General features: G+C 37.8%; 1 protein-coding gene across 4 annotated transcripts in view; it reads right to left on the bottom strand.

Annotated features, from left to right (window-relative positions):
- The window catches only part of TMEM163 (transmembrane protein 163), an 83,821-nt gene that overhangs the window by 26,256 nt on the left and 41,254 nt on the right, over positions 1–16,311 (bottom strand). For all 4 annotated transcript variants that reach the window (XM_042877670.1, XM_042877669.1, XM_042877672.1 and 1 more), the window contains 2 exons: positions 11,434–11,477; positions 10,222–10,313 (listed from right to left, as the gene is read on the bottom strand). In XM_042877670.1, the coding sequence (XP_042733604.1) occupies positions 10,222–10,313; positions 11,434–11,477 (136 nt within the window). The remainder of the gene's footprint in view (positions 1–10,221; positions 10,314–11,433; positions 11,478–16,311) is intronic.

Here is a 16,311-nt window from a genome sequence, read left to right as displayed (position 1 = left end):
AATGAGAAAAGATTAAATCATCTTCTGAGTCTAGTTGCATTTTTTTTCCTCTCCATTTTTCTGGTATTCTTGTTTTCATTCCTTCTTCCCATAACCAAATACAAATTACATGCTGTGAATTCATGAATAAATTGGAAGCTTGCAATAATCTACACCACATTCATTCCAGATAAGAGAAAGTCAGTCTGTTCAAACTCAATGAAGCTTCTTTCTTCTAACATTTGTATTATGGCAGCTCTTATATTCTGATTGTAGTCGCCAAATATATCATTCCTTTTGTAGCCAGGCCAAGATTTAAGCGTAGACAAAATCGTTGAGAACTCAGAGAAACAAACTCAGTCTCTGTTTACCAAAGGGGTGGCAAACCAGTGGTTTCTGGCTGATGGGAATGAGGTAGAAGAAGGCAGAGGTAGCCAAAGAGGACTCTGAAAAGTCAGAGGACAAATAATATACAATGGGAAATAGTCAGAGATCATTTCAGGGTGTAAGCAGCCACTGAAGGGGAAGGCTCTTCTGCTTGGTTCCAGTGGGAGGAGGGAAGCTGCACGCTTTGCCACAAGCACAGCTCTGCTGCCAATTATTTCAAAAGACAGAGATCAGAATAACAACACACTAACATTTCTTCCTTGCTACCCATTTTGCAGTACTGCTGAGATAGGCCTAGCCATACTATTTCTTAGGGTGACATCCAGAACTGCAAAGACTAGGACTCTAAAATCTGCCCCTAAGCTCGTTAAAGTTCTTACTCCAAAAAGAACAATTATTTGCCACCGTGGCATATTACTGTAACGTATAGGCAAAAAAGTCTTGAGGTTCCTGCTTTTTTGTCATGCTTTGCTACTGGATATTAAGTTCTTTTGTGTCCAATTAGTTACACTGTTGGGTTTTTTTTGTTTTTTTTGTTTGTTTGTTTTGCTTTTGTTTTCTTTTTTATGTTTTCAGTTCAGCTTTTTTGTTATCAGGTTTAGTTACTGATGAAGACTTGGACACCAATCTATACACACTCACTGCTGTTCAGTGTTTACACCTGCCTGTTGCTGAGTGAAGAGGGAACAGAGTCACTTTAAGATACATAGGAATAAAGGGGTTCATTGCACGTGTTCCAATCCACCTCTAACAGCCAGAATCCAGGTTAGCAGCAATACAGCTACTTCTTTTCCTCAACATAAAAACAAAACAAAACAAAAAAAAGATAACAAACCAAAGGGGATTCAACTATTATTACAAATCATTATTGAAAGCACTTTCCTCAATTATGTATTTAAAAATAGACAATGTTATCACACTGTCTAACTTCTTTTTTCAGAGCACATAGGGGAAATGCTGCTTATATCTGAGACTCAACAATGTTGGGGACACATTTCATGCTACAGGCCTTTTAAAACTCGCATCATGCTCTCAAGTTCAACTAGTCACTGCAGAATAGGTACATCCATTAAAATCGTGCAGATGCACTACAGCAACAGTTCCATAAATAATTTGATTCTCCATCTATTAAAAATCTGCCAACAAAAGCCTAAAGGCATTTGTACAACCTAGAGAACTTGAAATCTCTTAGGTCCCATTTACTGGTTCCTTGGTAGCCTTAAAGCAGGTGAGCACAGACTCTGACAGTCCTCTGAAGATGGAAATCAAAGCCATTTGAGAATTTCTGTGATACTCATTCTTTTATGGTGATTATCAAATTCCAATACAGAACACAATTATATACACATAACATATGCATGTGTATGTATGTGTGTGTGAATACTTTGCAATATATATAAATACTGCCTAAATAACTACCAGTGAAGTAAAAGGAAAGGTTTTCATCAATTAAATAGATTTTGGATCTGGCTACACTAAAATCATTGCCAAGTCTACAGATGCCACACTGTTAGAAACAGATTTTAGAATGTATAAATATATACATTCACTAGTTTTTATTTAGTATAAACTCTGCGTGTGAGAATTGTGTGTGTGTGTGCATGAATGTACACACACATGCATTTCTCTCTGGATAAAAGGAAAATTTATAATTGCTTCACTCTTTGCCTGATTACAACTTAATTGATTTATGAAGAAATGGTGCAGCCTTACAATACAGCTTACCAAAGCACCTCTAAGACTTGTATCCAATACTGTATCAGGATATAATATTTTGTCTACATGTTGCAGAAGAAAAAATGATTTAGAAATGTTCAGTGTCACTTTAAAAAAAAAATTCTCCTTCTGTGAAGTAGACACTGAAGCATAGCCAAACATGTATTTTGCAAACTGCACTCTGCTCCTTCAGACAGAGAGACATGCACGCTCCCCAGGAGGACAAACCCCAGGTGGCAGAGAATTAGACAAGAACTGCAGAGTTGGATTCATAGCTATCTCCATGCATTTGACATTTTTCCGGATCACTTAGCTATTCCTTTCACTCATCACAAAAGAGCTTTTTCCTCCAGCCACAGAGGTTTGCCCCTAACTGTGGTTAGGTTTGGATTCCACCATCTGTGCATCTCTTTCTTAGGTACAGCACAGATAAAATTATCCATAGCTTTTTCAGATGTGACTGATACTGTTGGGTCTGAATTGAGAGGATTATTTTCATTCAAAGCCACCTAAATTGACAGTACTCTTTTAGTAGAATTAGCCTGTAGAGCGGAGCCAGTATGTACATGAAAATTTAATACAGTACTGAAACTGAAAATCTTGAAAGTTCTGTGCTGCTTATGTTTGTTTGTTTTGTATCAATAAACTGTACACTCTGCAATGATTTGGATCAGTATGTTCTCTTATTGTGAACCAAAAGAAAGTAGAGCCTGACCTAGCCTAGCTGTATGACAGCCATTTCCTCCCATGAAAGACAGTTTCCAACTCTTTGTAGCTTTGAGGGCAAGAGTAGCTGTGTCTCAATGTCCATACTGCATGACTAAATACCCATGTTGTTTAATCAGTGTAGCTTCATTAAGGCTACCGTGACCAAGCCTGAAGTAAATATTGTCAAGTGATGTCATCTGAACATAACCAATACAGAAGAAAAGGTTTCAAATACTTTGGAAGGAAAGGCTCACTCTGTTTCAGTGTCCCACCTATCTCTAAATTTTCTTAGCAAGTTAGAAGTCTTTACACAGATTCATTATCATTCACTCACATTTTCTCAGCAGTCACACTGACCTGCCCACTTCTGGTATCTACAGACACAGTTCTGTAGGACTTGACAATGTGACAGATCTTTAAAGAAGGCATTCAGCAATTTTCCCTAGCAATTGAAGAGGGATAGCATTAACACTTATTCTCCCTGGCCTCCAAAAGTGAATTGCATGAGAAACTAAAGAGCAGAAGAAAAAAGATGACCAAGGAGTATTTATATCCATATGATACCTATGCTGACAAAGGGAATACTACAGCAAAGGACAGATCCCTCAGGTATTTTCAGAGCGGATGTCTACTTACTGCACAGAGCTTTATAGATGATTCTATTACTGCTGTTTGCTTAACTCTAAATTGCAAAAAGAAGGTAACTAAGCAACTGGGAAGAGTTTCTGGTCACTTGACTAGGCTTCTCCAGAGGTCACATGCCTAAGAATATGTAAGGTTATTACAGAAAAGCTATTCAAAGCTGTATCCATCTCCTAGAAAAACATCTACTGGTCCATGGCAGCATTTGAAACACTGACATGCCTGGTAGCTGCACTGCTCCATTTACCTGAAAAGGCTGCTTACAATCAGAAGCTGGTTGTGATGCACATTCTGTGAAAAATAATTGGCAGAGTAGTTCCATGGAAGCTTAAGGAAAAAGATTCGTACCCTGTAAGTTTGTGGTCAAGTGGTGTTCTGAACTGGCTTTCAGTATCATTGGTATTCATGTTTGATGAAGTGCTTTTAAATATTCTGACTCCCTTATCAACTGTTACATAGTCCTAAATTTCAACACTAGTGCATGATGTCCTGGACAGGTCAGAATACCTGTATTCCTGTCTGTCCTTCTCTTCATGGTAGCCCATATGTGAGAATATCTACGTAATATTTTCCTAGAAAAGTTTTCATATATACATATCTTTGTGCATATGTTGTGTAACATATGCAGAATAAAAATAAGATGTACACCTTTAACAGTGAGCAGATGGGTAGGACAGTGAAGTTTGTGAGAGATTTTCTAGTAGTTGCATCTAGCACACTCATAATGAGTCAGGTTTCCTATTTGCATCATCCCTGAGGAAAAATAGAATATTTTTCTTATAGCTATGGCTCAAACTAAGGTAGAAGTGCTTGGATTTCTTACAGCTCTGCTTTTCTGGATGTAAAAATGGATGAGAATACTGGTTCACTCTCACATTAATTTAAGAACCTATTAAGAGTCAAATCCTCGGGGCAGGCATTTTTCACTTTGCCAACAGGTTTAGCACTCTGACAATATCAAATTTAGCTGCCACAGCTTAGGTTAATGTATGGAGATTCAAGTTAAGTTACTAACATATAGTAAAGCTTTTAGACAACATCTACTAACAAAGCTGTAATGACAGCAAAATCTTCCCAATTCTTGATTCATTGTTTTTAAATCTAGCATAAGGTGGGGAAATAACATGCAAAATAAATACAGAAATGGAGATAATTTAAGCCTCCTACTCTTCCAAGTGAAGCATCATCTTACCCATAAAGAAAGAGCACTCCAGAATAATATGCTGCTTCACTGCAGACAGGGATGCCTATTTTCACCTGGCAAAAAGCTTTTCTCAGCAGCTGGTAGAGGTGTGTGACAGATATATGCAGCCTTATCTGACACACGTGAGAATATCTAATTCCTGTTATTTTAATTCTGAAGTTAATATTTTGAATGACAGATTCACCAATATAAGAATAAAAGACATACATGAGTTTGTTGCTTATTATGACCTAATAAACTCTGAGTTTATTAGGAATTATTTGCCCACTATACAATTTTATTTTCTTATTACAACAGTAAAAGTTAGAATAGTTGGAGTCTGGACTTCACAATAAAGGAAGAATTGAAAACAACATCAGGGTTTTGCTCTTGGTTTATCCAGTGTGCTCATTATGAGTAAGGTTTCTTATTTATTCTGGCACTAGCTTAAGATAGACGTTGACAGATTGCTTCTTGGGAAAATAGAGAATTTAACTTGATAGCATGTACAAAATAATATATAATAAACATCGGCTGTAGCTGTCAAGAATCACTGTGTTAAATATGCTGCACAGTTAGTCTTTGCAACACTAAAGATATAAGCTCAAAAAGAAAAAAAAGGCACAAAAAAATCCTAGGAGCATTGGGTCCTGAGGGCATAAGCAGAAACAGCCCCTGCACCACACAGTAGCAAAATGCAATTGCAGCTCTGTAACACAGCATCATTACTACCTTATAACCTACAAAGAACATTACTCCATTTGAACTGAATATTTGACCTGAGGCTGCCAACTGTATTAATTTACAATGAGCAAAGCACTATTTCCTGAACAGAAGGAGAATCAAATGGGAGATGTTTCCTTTGTTCACAGGTTTGAGACTTTTCCCACCAACTACACATTAAAAGTTGCATCCTTTACAGACTTTTCACAAGCCTATGTGCCCTAAGTTTGTTATTCTGTTTTCTCAGGCTTTCATTTTTTTAGTGGCAGTTATCACTACGTCCTCACACTCAGTTCCACTGCTTCAATAAGTCCTTCATCCCTGAATTTACCAGATCAAAGAGTTGACCTTTGGCTGTATAGCTAGTTACTATTTGCAGCTCTGGTGAGACATTTTTCCAGATCCCCAATGACCCAGGTTTCTATTAGCAAATGACTTTACAGCTATTCACTGGGTTTATTTATGTACATGAAAAACTGCTACTACCTCATCAGTTTCAATAAATTTTCTCCACCACCAACAAAACCTAGAATTCCTTCAGCATCCCAAGAAGTTGTTATGTCACTGAAGATTAACTAAGGGGCAGAATATTCAGGAATATGTGTACACTGCTCAGATCTCCTGGTTCATCTTGAATTGCTCAGTGACAGCTCAATATTTAAATAACATAAAACAGAAGACTGGCTTCAGAATTTTATCCTGGCACAGATTTTTCTGCACACTTATCTAGCTTCGTAGAGATCTCTCATCCAGTGACAGGACAAGAGGCAATGGTTACAAACTGAAATACAAGAAATACTCATCTGAAAGAGGTTATGCAGAGAGCATGCTAAGCCTCCATCCCTGGAGTTATTCACATTCCAACCAGAAATGGGCCTGAGTAACCTGCTCTATTGACCTTGCTTTGAAAAGAAATGATCTCCAGAGGTGCTCGCCAACCCCAATCCCTCCACAATAAAACTTACAGATGCAAATCTGCAGACACAGTGCTGCACAAAAATCCTCATCATTAAGTGGTAAGCACTTTTCTGAAAGTGCTGTTCTGAAGATATATAGTCATCCTATTGTATTTTTAATCAGCTATATCAGAGTTCATTCCTTTCTCTCAGTTTTTCCTCTTATAAAGAAAAACAGGAAATTGCAAGGACATTCAGTCATAAGTTTTCATCTTTGGTTGAAATTCAACATTACCTCTCTCGTTATGTCAGCACACACCTCTGGATCCTGGATGTCTGGATTACTGCCTTTTAGATAATTCACTCAATACCTCCAAATTCCCTTTTGCAACCCAGCAGATCATGCCGAGCAAGTCAAGCACTCAGAAACCATGTATTCTGACTGTCCTTCCAGGTATCCTTCCTTTCAGGTCTCTCCCAATTCCTGCACTCCTCAAGTTCTACAATTCTTTCAAAAACTCTTAAAAAACACATGTAAACACTATAGCCCGTGTTGAGTAGTTGAGAGACTTGGCCCTTTTATTCGACTGCCAAAACAGCAAGATAGAGAAGTGAGAAACTATCCAAGGAGTATCAGTCACAAAAATGTTTTCAGTGTTCACCCCACTCCTCCACACACTTTGATTAATGAGGCAGCTAGACAAAGTCAAGCAATGTCTCATGTGGCTTACAGTGACTTATATCTGATCTTAGTCAATATCCACTGTATGTTCAAAGCCACTATATTTAAAAATAAGGCATAAAAAAATTAGTCATAACTTAAGACACACCTCAAATCTAACCAGCTAAATCTTTTCACAACAACTTAAGAAAAATTCTCCATCCATAGAAGACTTGCATTGGTCTGTAAGTTGATCTCTTTGGGCCACCAATTTCAGAGAATTTCAAAGCAGGGTGAATCCCAAAGGTAAGTTAAAATATATTTTAGGTTACATGTGTTAAATGCCATGAGAATTATCAAAGATGTACATTGTAGAACTCTGGTCACATGTACACCAAAGAGTACCTTCGCCTCTTGCTCCAGAAAAGGAGAGAAATCAAAGGAACTAGTAAAAAGTTAAACTCAGCAGGGCACATTTTTATGGCAGATACAGAACTACAATCCCCCTGAAGTCAAACAGCAATGCATCAGTTTGACTTAACAGAACTTGGCACAGAGCACAGTTTTCCACTGCTCATTCTGAGTACCAGCTCATGAAATGCTCCATCTCTCACTTCCATATGGCTACATTTTAGCAAGATTATGCTAAATAAAATATATTCTTTCATATCTTAGCATCTCATTGTAAGCATTTAATTGATCATAAATAATGAGTCAAGCTGTATTCTCTATATCTTTTTCTAGGGTTCTGTTTTCCATTCTATGTTCATATTCTCTCTCAACAAAGCCTAACAGGGCAGGATCTATCTTAGCCCTTCAGTGAGAGGCTTTCCACTGATTTCAGCAGATTCTGCATCAACCTCCTTCTGTCAAGTTTATAAAATAATTTCTTTTATAAATTTATAACACATAATTTACTGGCAATTTCACTTGGCTCCTGTCAAGGAATTTGGGATACAAATTATTTTTAGGTACATTAGGAGACAAAAATGTATTTAAATCAATAAAAAGAGAGACCCACAAATGAAGAGCAAAACTGTACACACCTCATTCTAGTAAATGCAGTAATGTGTTTATAGAAATGCTGGGTTCTGGGCAGGCATTTGGCTTCTACAGCAAGGCAAAGTACAGCTAGGCACACAGAAACATGAACAATGCACAGCATGACACAAGCACCTATGTAAATTACGACCAAACTGTTCAAAAGTCTTAGAGGTGGTTTTCCCTGGCACAAATAAAATAAGAATTGTGAAAGAACAGGTGTAGTTATAGGCACATGCAGTACAATAATTATTTAAAAGTTAAGTAAGCAGCCAGGAAGTCACACAACATTTTCCCAGCAGAGAGAAAAATTAATTGCATGTGGTCTTTCAAGCAAAAGATTAATTAAACACAACAGGAAACTAGAAATATGCCTCTCTCAAAAATTTGACCCAGTAGGAACTGCCTTAAGATAAAATCATCTTTGCTCGTCTATAAAATGATCATTGTCTTGTCAAATCTAGAAACTAAGCAATAACCAGATTGCCTACCCAGTGATTAATATTCCCAGCATATAGTTGTATTCTTTAACTCAGTATCTCACCACGTAATCTTTGGTGTCTTCAACTAGAGGGCATGGCAAGTAATTTATTGGCTTAATTTAGCTTTATGTAAAGAAGAGGGATTATATGAAAGCAAATTTATAAAGAGCATAAAAAGCGGGAAAATATGTTTGCCACTTTGCTTGTTCACTTTGTTGGCTTAGCCATAGGGATATGTTGATTCTTCTTTTGTACTGGGATTTATTTTCCATATAAAGTACTTAACAATGTTCACTGTTCAGCAGAAGGAGATTTCAAAAATATGTTAATTAAATGTTGACAGGAATCTCTGCGGACGCCCACAAGAGCAAGATGCTCAGGAAATGTCTGCTAAGATCTCCAAATTTGTGCAGATAGGCTAATTTTGATCACATATTTCTGTATTTATTTTTATGAATCAATGCCACATCAGTTTTCTATGACCATTAATTCCAAACTATTATGCATGGAATCGTGCCAGAAGGAGATTCACAACACTGACCAAGCTGTTGCACGAGCCCTAGTTAATGAATTTAAAAATACTGCTTACAGTTTTCTTAGTTTATAGGAAAGAATTATGAAGACAAGTTGTAGTTCCTTCTGTGTATTTTTTTTCCCCTTGAGTCTACCAGTAATAAAAAACCCACTTTCATTCAGGCATCCCTTTCTGTGGAAGGGACTTCATTAGAGGTGTTTGAGGACAAAAACTATCACATCCCCCTGTGTAATACAATGATAGTCCATTCCAGAGGATAGTGGAATTATCTTCAAACAAGCCAGACTGGGTACTACTAGCAGTGGCAACGCAGAACCAGAACAGGGCAGATAAATGTTCTACAGTGTTGCATCTTTTGCATCTCAGTGTACTAGAAATGTGATCAGGAGGTAGAAGCTGTCTTTATGCACTATCCAGAACAATTCTTTAGCCAATCTGATCAATCGATCAATCAAATCAATCAATCAAAGTCAATCTGATCTTCTCAGGTACCACATGCATCACCAGTGAAAATGCTACACAATGAAATGACACAGATTACAGTCTCCACTGTGGTCAATACACTGCTGCCATCTAAAGATTATTTTTTCCCATAGGATTCTAAAAGCAATCATTAAATATGCTTTCTTTTCAAGCAAATACATTTTTCCCTAGAGAAGACATGCAAATACTGGTAATACTCTTATTTACCAAGACAATAGTTGTTTTGCAATAAAAAGGATATCTGTGTGTGTGCCCATGTCTCAATTTGTATAGTAGTACAAATAAAGTACGTCACCCTGCTACCAAATCACTAATAGAAACTCAGTCTTATCGGGTGTTCTGTAACTTCAACTTCTAACAATATCACAAGAAGATAAAGAGATTTACATTCAAAAAGAAGGCGTTTGACATGTATTCAGTGTTTTTAAAGGTGGCACATACATAATATAAACAACAATTTTGAAGGGATACCCCAAGAAGAATAACAGAGAAATAGGCAAAATAAGAGACTTACAGTCCATTACAGATTGCAGATACAATTCTTGTAACACAGATGCTGCAAGGAAAAAAGCCTAAAGCCCTAACAATTCCTACACTGGCCAAAAGGAAAATGAAAATCACAAACATAGGGAAGTCTGCTCCAGTACAGTTTATGTGTTTGGGTCCAAGCAGAAAATGGGCATAAGGAATGAATACTTGCAAAATGCTTTTTTCTCAACATCACAGCTTGACAGCCAAAGCTCTGCAGGCCTATATCAAAGCCAAAAGCAATTAAGTGTACTTACATGTACTCCCTGTGTGCAGAATGTACAGCAGCTGCGTTGCTGTAACGCCACAAAACTATCGCTGACGACAAAACATCCAGGGTAGCATCAAACTGAAAGAGATACAGAGTCAATTGTTTTGTGGCCCAACAAGATGCCCACAAATACTAACAGCAACGTATTTACCATTCTGCTGCACAGGCACAAAGCAGCTACAAATAAATCATTTTAATGAAAGTAGGATTTACATTCATTAAATTGATCTTGCCATGTATTTTTGCACAATGATGCACTTCAGAACTCATCCAGTCGAGCAAGAGATTAAGAACTTTCTACTTGTAATCCATGATCTGGATCTGGAGGAGTTTAAAAAAAAAAATAAACTGATACTGTGGCACCACAAGAGTTACAATACTGCAAATATGATTCATATGCAAAGATTCTAAAAGAAAAGTGTTTGAAAATGCCTGCCAAATATTTCTTTTCCCTGAAAATTCATGAATTTTCTTCAGTAGGACATTTTGTTTCAAAGCAAAGAACATTTCACTTTGCCAAAATCCCAGTTTGTCAAGATTTCATATTTCTCTATTTCACTCTTAAAACAGAGAATGTTTGTATTTCCAGCAAATTAAGAAACGACTTCAGGTAATATCTAAAAATTTCCAAAAAAAAAAAATGTTTGAGCCACTTTAAAAACTTTCATACGTCAAACTTTCTACAGTCAGTCTATCTTTCAAATTTGAAAGTAAATGCTAAACTGTTTGAAATCAGGCACTGTGCATGTCATAAGGAAATTTTTTGCTCTGCCACTGATCAGGAGAACCATGGCTACAATTACAGAAGGAAAGTGCTAAAGTCTGCTGTAGTTTTAGCCTCACCTTCCAGTAGGAAGGACATGCAAAGTTCAGAAGGAATTTTGCTCAAAGTTTAACAAGGGAACAGAGTAAGTTGATAGATTTTGTAGAAGATAACCATATCTGGTAGATAATTCCTACCAATGATGAGATATAAATATTAACTCCTGTGTAAGCCTCAGCAGTCAGAAACCAAAGAATTAAAATGAAAATATTTCCATTATTCCTTCCAAAGCTTTACTTCAACAGTAATTTTTCTAATCCGCCATTGCATTTGTACATGTTACCATGAACTTACAAAAAAAAAAAAAGTATTTTGTGTTCAGAAAGAGCACATGAAAAAAAAAGTAGAGAATATTTAGCTCTTATTTCTACTTACAGCAAATCCAAATGATGATGCACTGTATCTCATTACGGAGACAGCTAAAGGAAAGAAAATTATTATTTAGAATCATTTAAATATTTTATTTTTTTTTATTTATTTATTTGTTTGTTTGTATCCTTTCTTCTCTCGGCTGGAAACTAGAAAACTAGTTTCAACACATGGACTTAGCTTCACCCAGCTGCTACTAGAATAACCTGCCCAACACTTAGAAAAAGGGTACGAGACCTAGAGGTCATCAAGAGATGCTTTTCTTTCCTTCAAAACAGTAGTGGGATAAAGTTTAGCAGAGCATTCAGAAACCGGTGTTTATGAAGTATGCTGTCTTTCAGATGAGGTTCTGAGTAAAATAACAACTTCAGACTTTTAGAAAAATTCCCATCCCAAAGTGCTTTTTGCTCCACCAAGGCACAAGAGCCCACCTGACCACCAGCTGGCTGACATGAAGTTATGCAGGCCCATTCACACACCTTGTCTGTCATCTTTTTGCCAAAAAGCCTATGTGTTATTCACACAGCCACAAGAAATGTTTCAAATTCCACTGAATCAATGATTTCCAAAAGCAGAAGTAGTAATGGGAAACATTTTAACCAGCTTCACTTTTGACAGCGTTTTGCCTCTAAATTGACTCTTTAAAAATAGGCTAAAGTTTAGGAGGAAAAAAGGTGTCGTTTAGATCATTTGATTCTATGCATCCTAGTTCCACCCTAGTTCACAGTTTCCAGTTGTAGACAGTGCTCTGCAAAAAAAAAAAAAAAAAAAAAAAAAAAAAACCACCCCCAATAGCACAGAGGAATCCCAACAAAGAAGCAAAGAAGAGAAAATGCCATCACTTGGATCTGGGACTGCATCAAACTGCTTTTGGAGGCCAACAGCACTGCTATGGCTATGAGCAAGCCCCCAGGCACCGAGCAGCTGTGGTTTCCTTGCTGCATTTTGCAGACTGAGGGTTGAGAGCAGGACTAAGTGAACCTGTTCTCCCTGATCAAAGTGCACACAGCACTCGAGTTGCAGTACTAAAGCTGACTATGAATAAAGCACAGGATTAATTTTACCACTTTTTCATCAACAGCTATCTGCTAGTTTACTATTAAAAGTACATTTTCATAAAAATAAAAATACTTGAGCTAAAAAAAAAAAGACTCAACAACTGTCAGTCTCAGGCTGACAAAAGCAATGGCTAGTTTTCAGTATTTCATCATTCATTAGAACAGCTTGGCAGAACAGAGCTGCTGTGGGATGACTGTTCTTTTCAGTAATTGCAAGCTACAGCTCTGTGGTACTTATCTGAATAAACAGCAATTAAAATCTTGGAATAAATAACCCTTTGTTTATTCATCTAACATCTAGCTCTGGACACATGCATGCCATATATCACAAATATTTAGATTCTCGTTACAAAACATGAAGAAAAGTCAAGTTCCTTTCCAGGTTCACTTTTTCTCAGTTGTAAAGTATTCAGACAGTAAGCATGGATTTACATCTCCCTCTCACTACTAAATCAAGACTTCCCACCCTTCATCACTTAGGTGAAAAAAGAGCCTCTATTTCTTGGTCAGACTTGCCAGGCAAGAGCTACACTTGACAAGCTGACGTGAGCCTGCAGTGTTCCAGCTGCAAGTTTAAACACTTCATGGCATAAAAATATGTTTCCCATCAGATTTCCATTGCATGCTTCCTTAGAGACACACAGCTTCAAAAACTGGAGAAATCGCACTACCAAAACTGGGCATTCACAGGTACACACAAAATTGCTCTGTTCTGGGAGTTATTGCCTTTGTACTCTAACATTCATTCAAAGCCATACTTTCCTCCTATTTCTACTTCTAGACTGCCTTCAAAGTGGAATTCACTTGCCTCTTGCTGGCTAGTGAATAAGAGTGGCAGAAAAGACTTTCTGAGGGCTGGTATCCCTAGAAATCCCTTGTAAAATGCTACAATAAAAGACCAAGTGCTAGAGATCACTGACAGAAGGGCTAGGGACTCTCAGTCCTTGTGCCTCCAGTATAACTGCCATGCTCCATGAGCTACACACAGCATTGCAGGAATGGATTAAGGAGCTCTTGCTGAACCCTCATCCCAGCCCCTCCTTTCTCCTCAATGCACATTCTCAGTTACTCTCAGATGAGCTTCTGATGTTAAAAGAATTTAAAAAAAAAAAAAAATTAAAAGATTCCTAATCTCCATATTAAATCAGGATGACAGGAAACAAGCAATAAGGAAAGAGTAGCACAGTAGCTTAGAAGTCCCGTGGAGCCACAGTGTGCATTTAGCAGCTATACTGACATGTCAGTGGGAGCCTGTGTTTAGCTGTTCTATCGGCTAAACTGGCCAGCATTTCATTACCTCTACAACAATGCTGATAATCCTAATGCATTTTCCTGAAATTTGTAAACAGAATTTGCAAGCGGTCAGAAACTAAAAATAGAGGCAGCACAGTAAGACACAAATCTACCACTGCTTCTACCTGGACAGCAACATCAATTTGTGAGGTCTGCCAAAGCACAGGTCAAATTTTCCTATAATTCCTTTATTCCCACCAAACTAATTCCAAATAAAGAAAAATACTCCCTTAACCACAAATTTCTTTCATTCCTGTTCCTATGTGCCTCAGAAAAATCCTATGGTCAGGCCCCTAACAAAATGGCACCAATGTAAGCCCCCAGCTGCCTGGTCTCCTGTTAGCCTTTGCCAAGTTCAACCATCTCAAATGTGCTCCCAGAGATTCTGCACTCACAGGAACCCCAGGGCTCTCTGTTATCTGTGTAGGGAGAGCACCTGGTACCTTTTTGTACAAACAGATAAGGCAAGAAAAAGGACAGAGAATTAACTCTGCCTCCAGTTCTCCCAGCCAGACATCTTTGCTTTGCCATGAATGGTTCACAAAACCATCTCCTCTGTCTGTCAGAAAATCTTCTGTTACCTACTTGGAGAGGGGACACTATTTTTGGGAAGTTTTTGGTGGGACATAGCAGGTTCATCTTAACTTTAACCTTTTGACAGATACACCTGTATGCCTGCACATAAAATGCTGGGGCTTCAAAACACACGACCTTCACTTAGCAGAAATCAGTTGATCATTTAAACATCACTGAAAATGTCAGGTTTATTACTATTGTAGCACTGTGCATATCTTGCAGGTTGTGCAGAGCAGAGCGAGAGGACTGGAAGCTGTACTGCATCAGAACTGGAACTGAAATACAGCCTGGTTTTAGATCCCAGTGTTGGTAAAACATCAAAAATAAATACTTCAAAATAATTCCATTCCAAACCTGGGAAACTAAATGAGAAATACCTTTTTAAAAAGCCACAAAAACGTTCCCCCCACAGCAACCGAAGCAAAGAACAATCACGGCTCTATTGCCATTAAAACTTGATGTAAATTCAGCTGATGTGTGCCAGTACCAGCTGGTACACACTTATTTCCCCAGGTACCTTTTTTCCCCCCACATAGAAATTTTACTAGAGTGAAATAAATGGAGTTTATGCGCACGCCCACAGTTCCTGCAATATGCTACAAATAACCATGGCACAGCCAGGATCTGGGTGATGACTGCCAGACATTTAATCTGCATGGGCAGAGCCAGTGCCATCCATCAGCGTTATGTACACGTCATCAGTGGCAACAACATCTTCTGGGCATGTCTTCCATTCATACACTCATGTAATAGAATTTTTTGTTTGTTTTAATCTATTGCAATGGTAAAATATTTAGCAACTACAGATTTCCATAACATTCTTGACTTCTGTAAATTACAACATTGTATATCATTTATTTTCCCAATTTACTAATAAACAGTACTCTCTCAGAGTGTTGTGAATTGTTTAACCTAAAAAGTTACTTCCAATTTGCTGACATCTTTGAAAAAATAATTATTCTTATCACCTCTGATTCTCAGACCTCTTTTTCTGAAACCATTTATTTTTCAAAGCTTCAGTTTCATAACTTGTAAATAACCTACTTATTGTGGTTCTTGCAAAGAATAAAACCAATCAGTTCTCCCTTAATTCCCTTTGTTCACGCATTTTCTCAGAGTATTTTTCTTGCCACTGCATCACTGCCTTATGGTGAAGTACCGTGAAACTTCCATTTCCAACAATAAATAGCCACAGTGCTAGCTTTCAAGCAGGCAGTGTGGATACAGTTTTCCCAAAAAGACTATTCAGCATACCATGGTGCTCACCAGTTGCAGCAATCTCAAATAGCAAAGCTGTCCAGACTGAAAGTTGACTTACTCTCTTGATTCACTTCAAATAATTTGCCTTCATGTTCCTATTTAGTACTAGAAGAGCACCCTGCACCAGGGGAGGGTCAGGCTGGGTGTTAGGAAAAGGTTCTGACCAGAGAGTGGTGGTGGTTATGGAATAGGCTGCCCAGGGCAGTGATAACAGCCTCAAGCCACAGGAGTTCAAGAAGTGTTTGAACAGTGCTCTCAGACATAGGGTTTGGATTCTGGGAATTTCCTGTGTGAAGCCAGGAATTGGGTTCAACGATCTTTGTGGGTCCCTTCCAACTTCAGATATTCTGCAATTCTGTGATTCATGCTTTCACTGGCCCGTGCCACCAGTGAGCACACCAGCTCTGGAACTTAGCAGGACTGAACTATGCTCTCTGGTTTTTAGATCATGAACTATGAAAAAATCCTAATGAATTACTTTATAAATGATGAAAAAGTTATCCATGTGGAGAGAACAATCAATCACTTTTGTCTACAGTACACACGATACAATTCCCTAGAGAGTACCAGTAATGTGAAAAGCAAGCAAACAGTGAATGACAAAGGGACGCAGATCAAGAGTAAATCAGTTCCAGATTTCAGTAGTAGTAATGTCTCTTCTAACAGCTGCTGAAATTACTCCCATAAACAACAAGCC

This window comes from Lagopus leucura, unplaced genomic scaffold (assembly GCF_019238085.1).
Source record: "Lagopus leucura isolate 7727_CA_CO unplaced genomic scaffold, USGS_WTPT01 Super-Scaffold_100019, whole genome shotgun sequence".
In the NCBI taxonomy this organism is placed as follows: Eukaryota; Metazoa; Chordata; class Aves; order Galliformes; family Phasianidae; genus Lagopus; species Lagopus leucura.
Note: the sequence above shows the minus strand (reverse complement) of the source record. Positions and strands in the feature narration are given on the sequence as shown.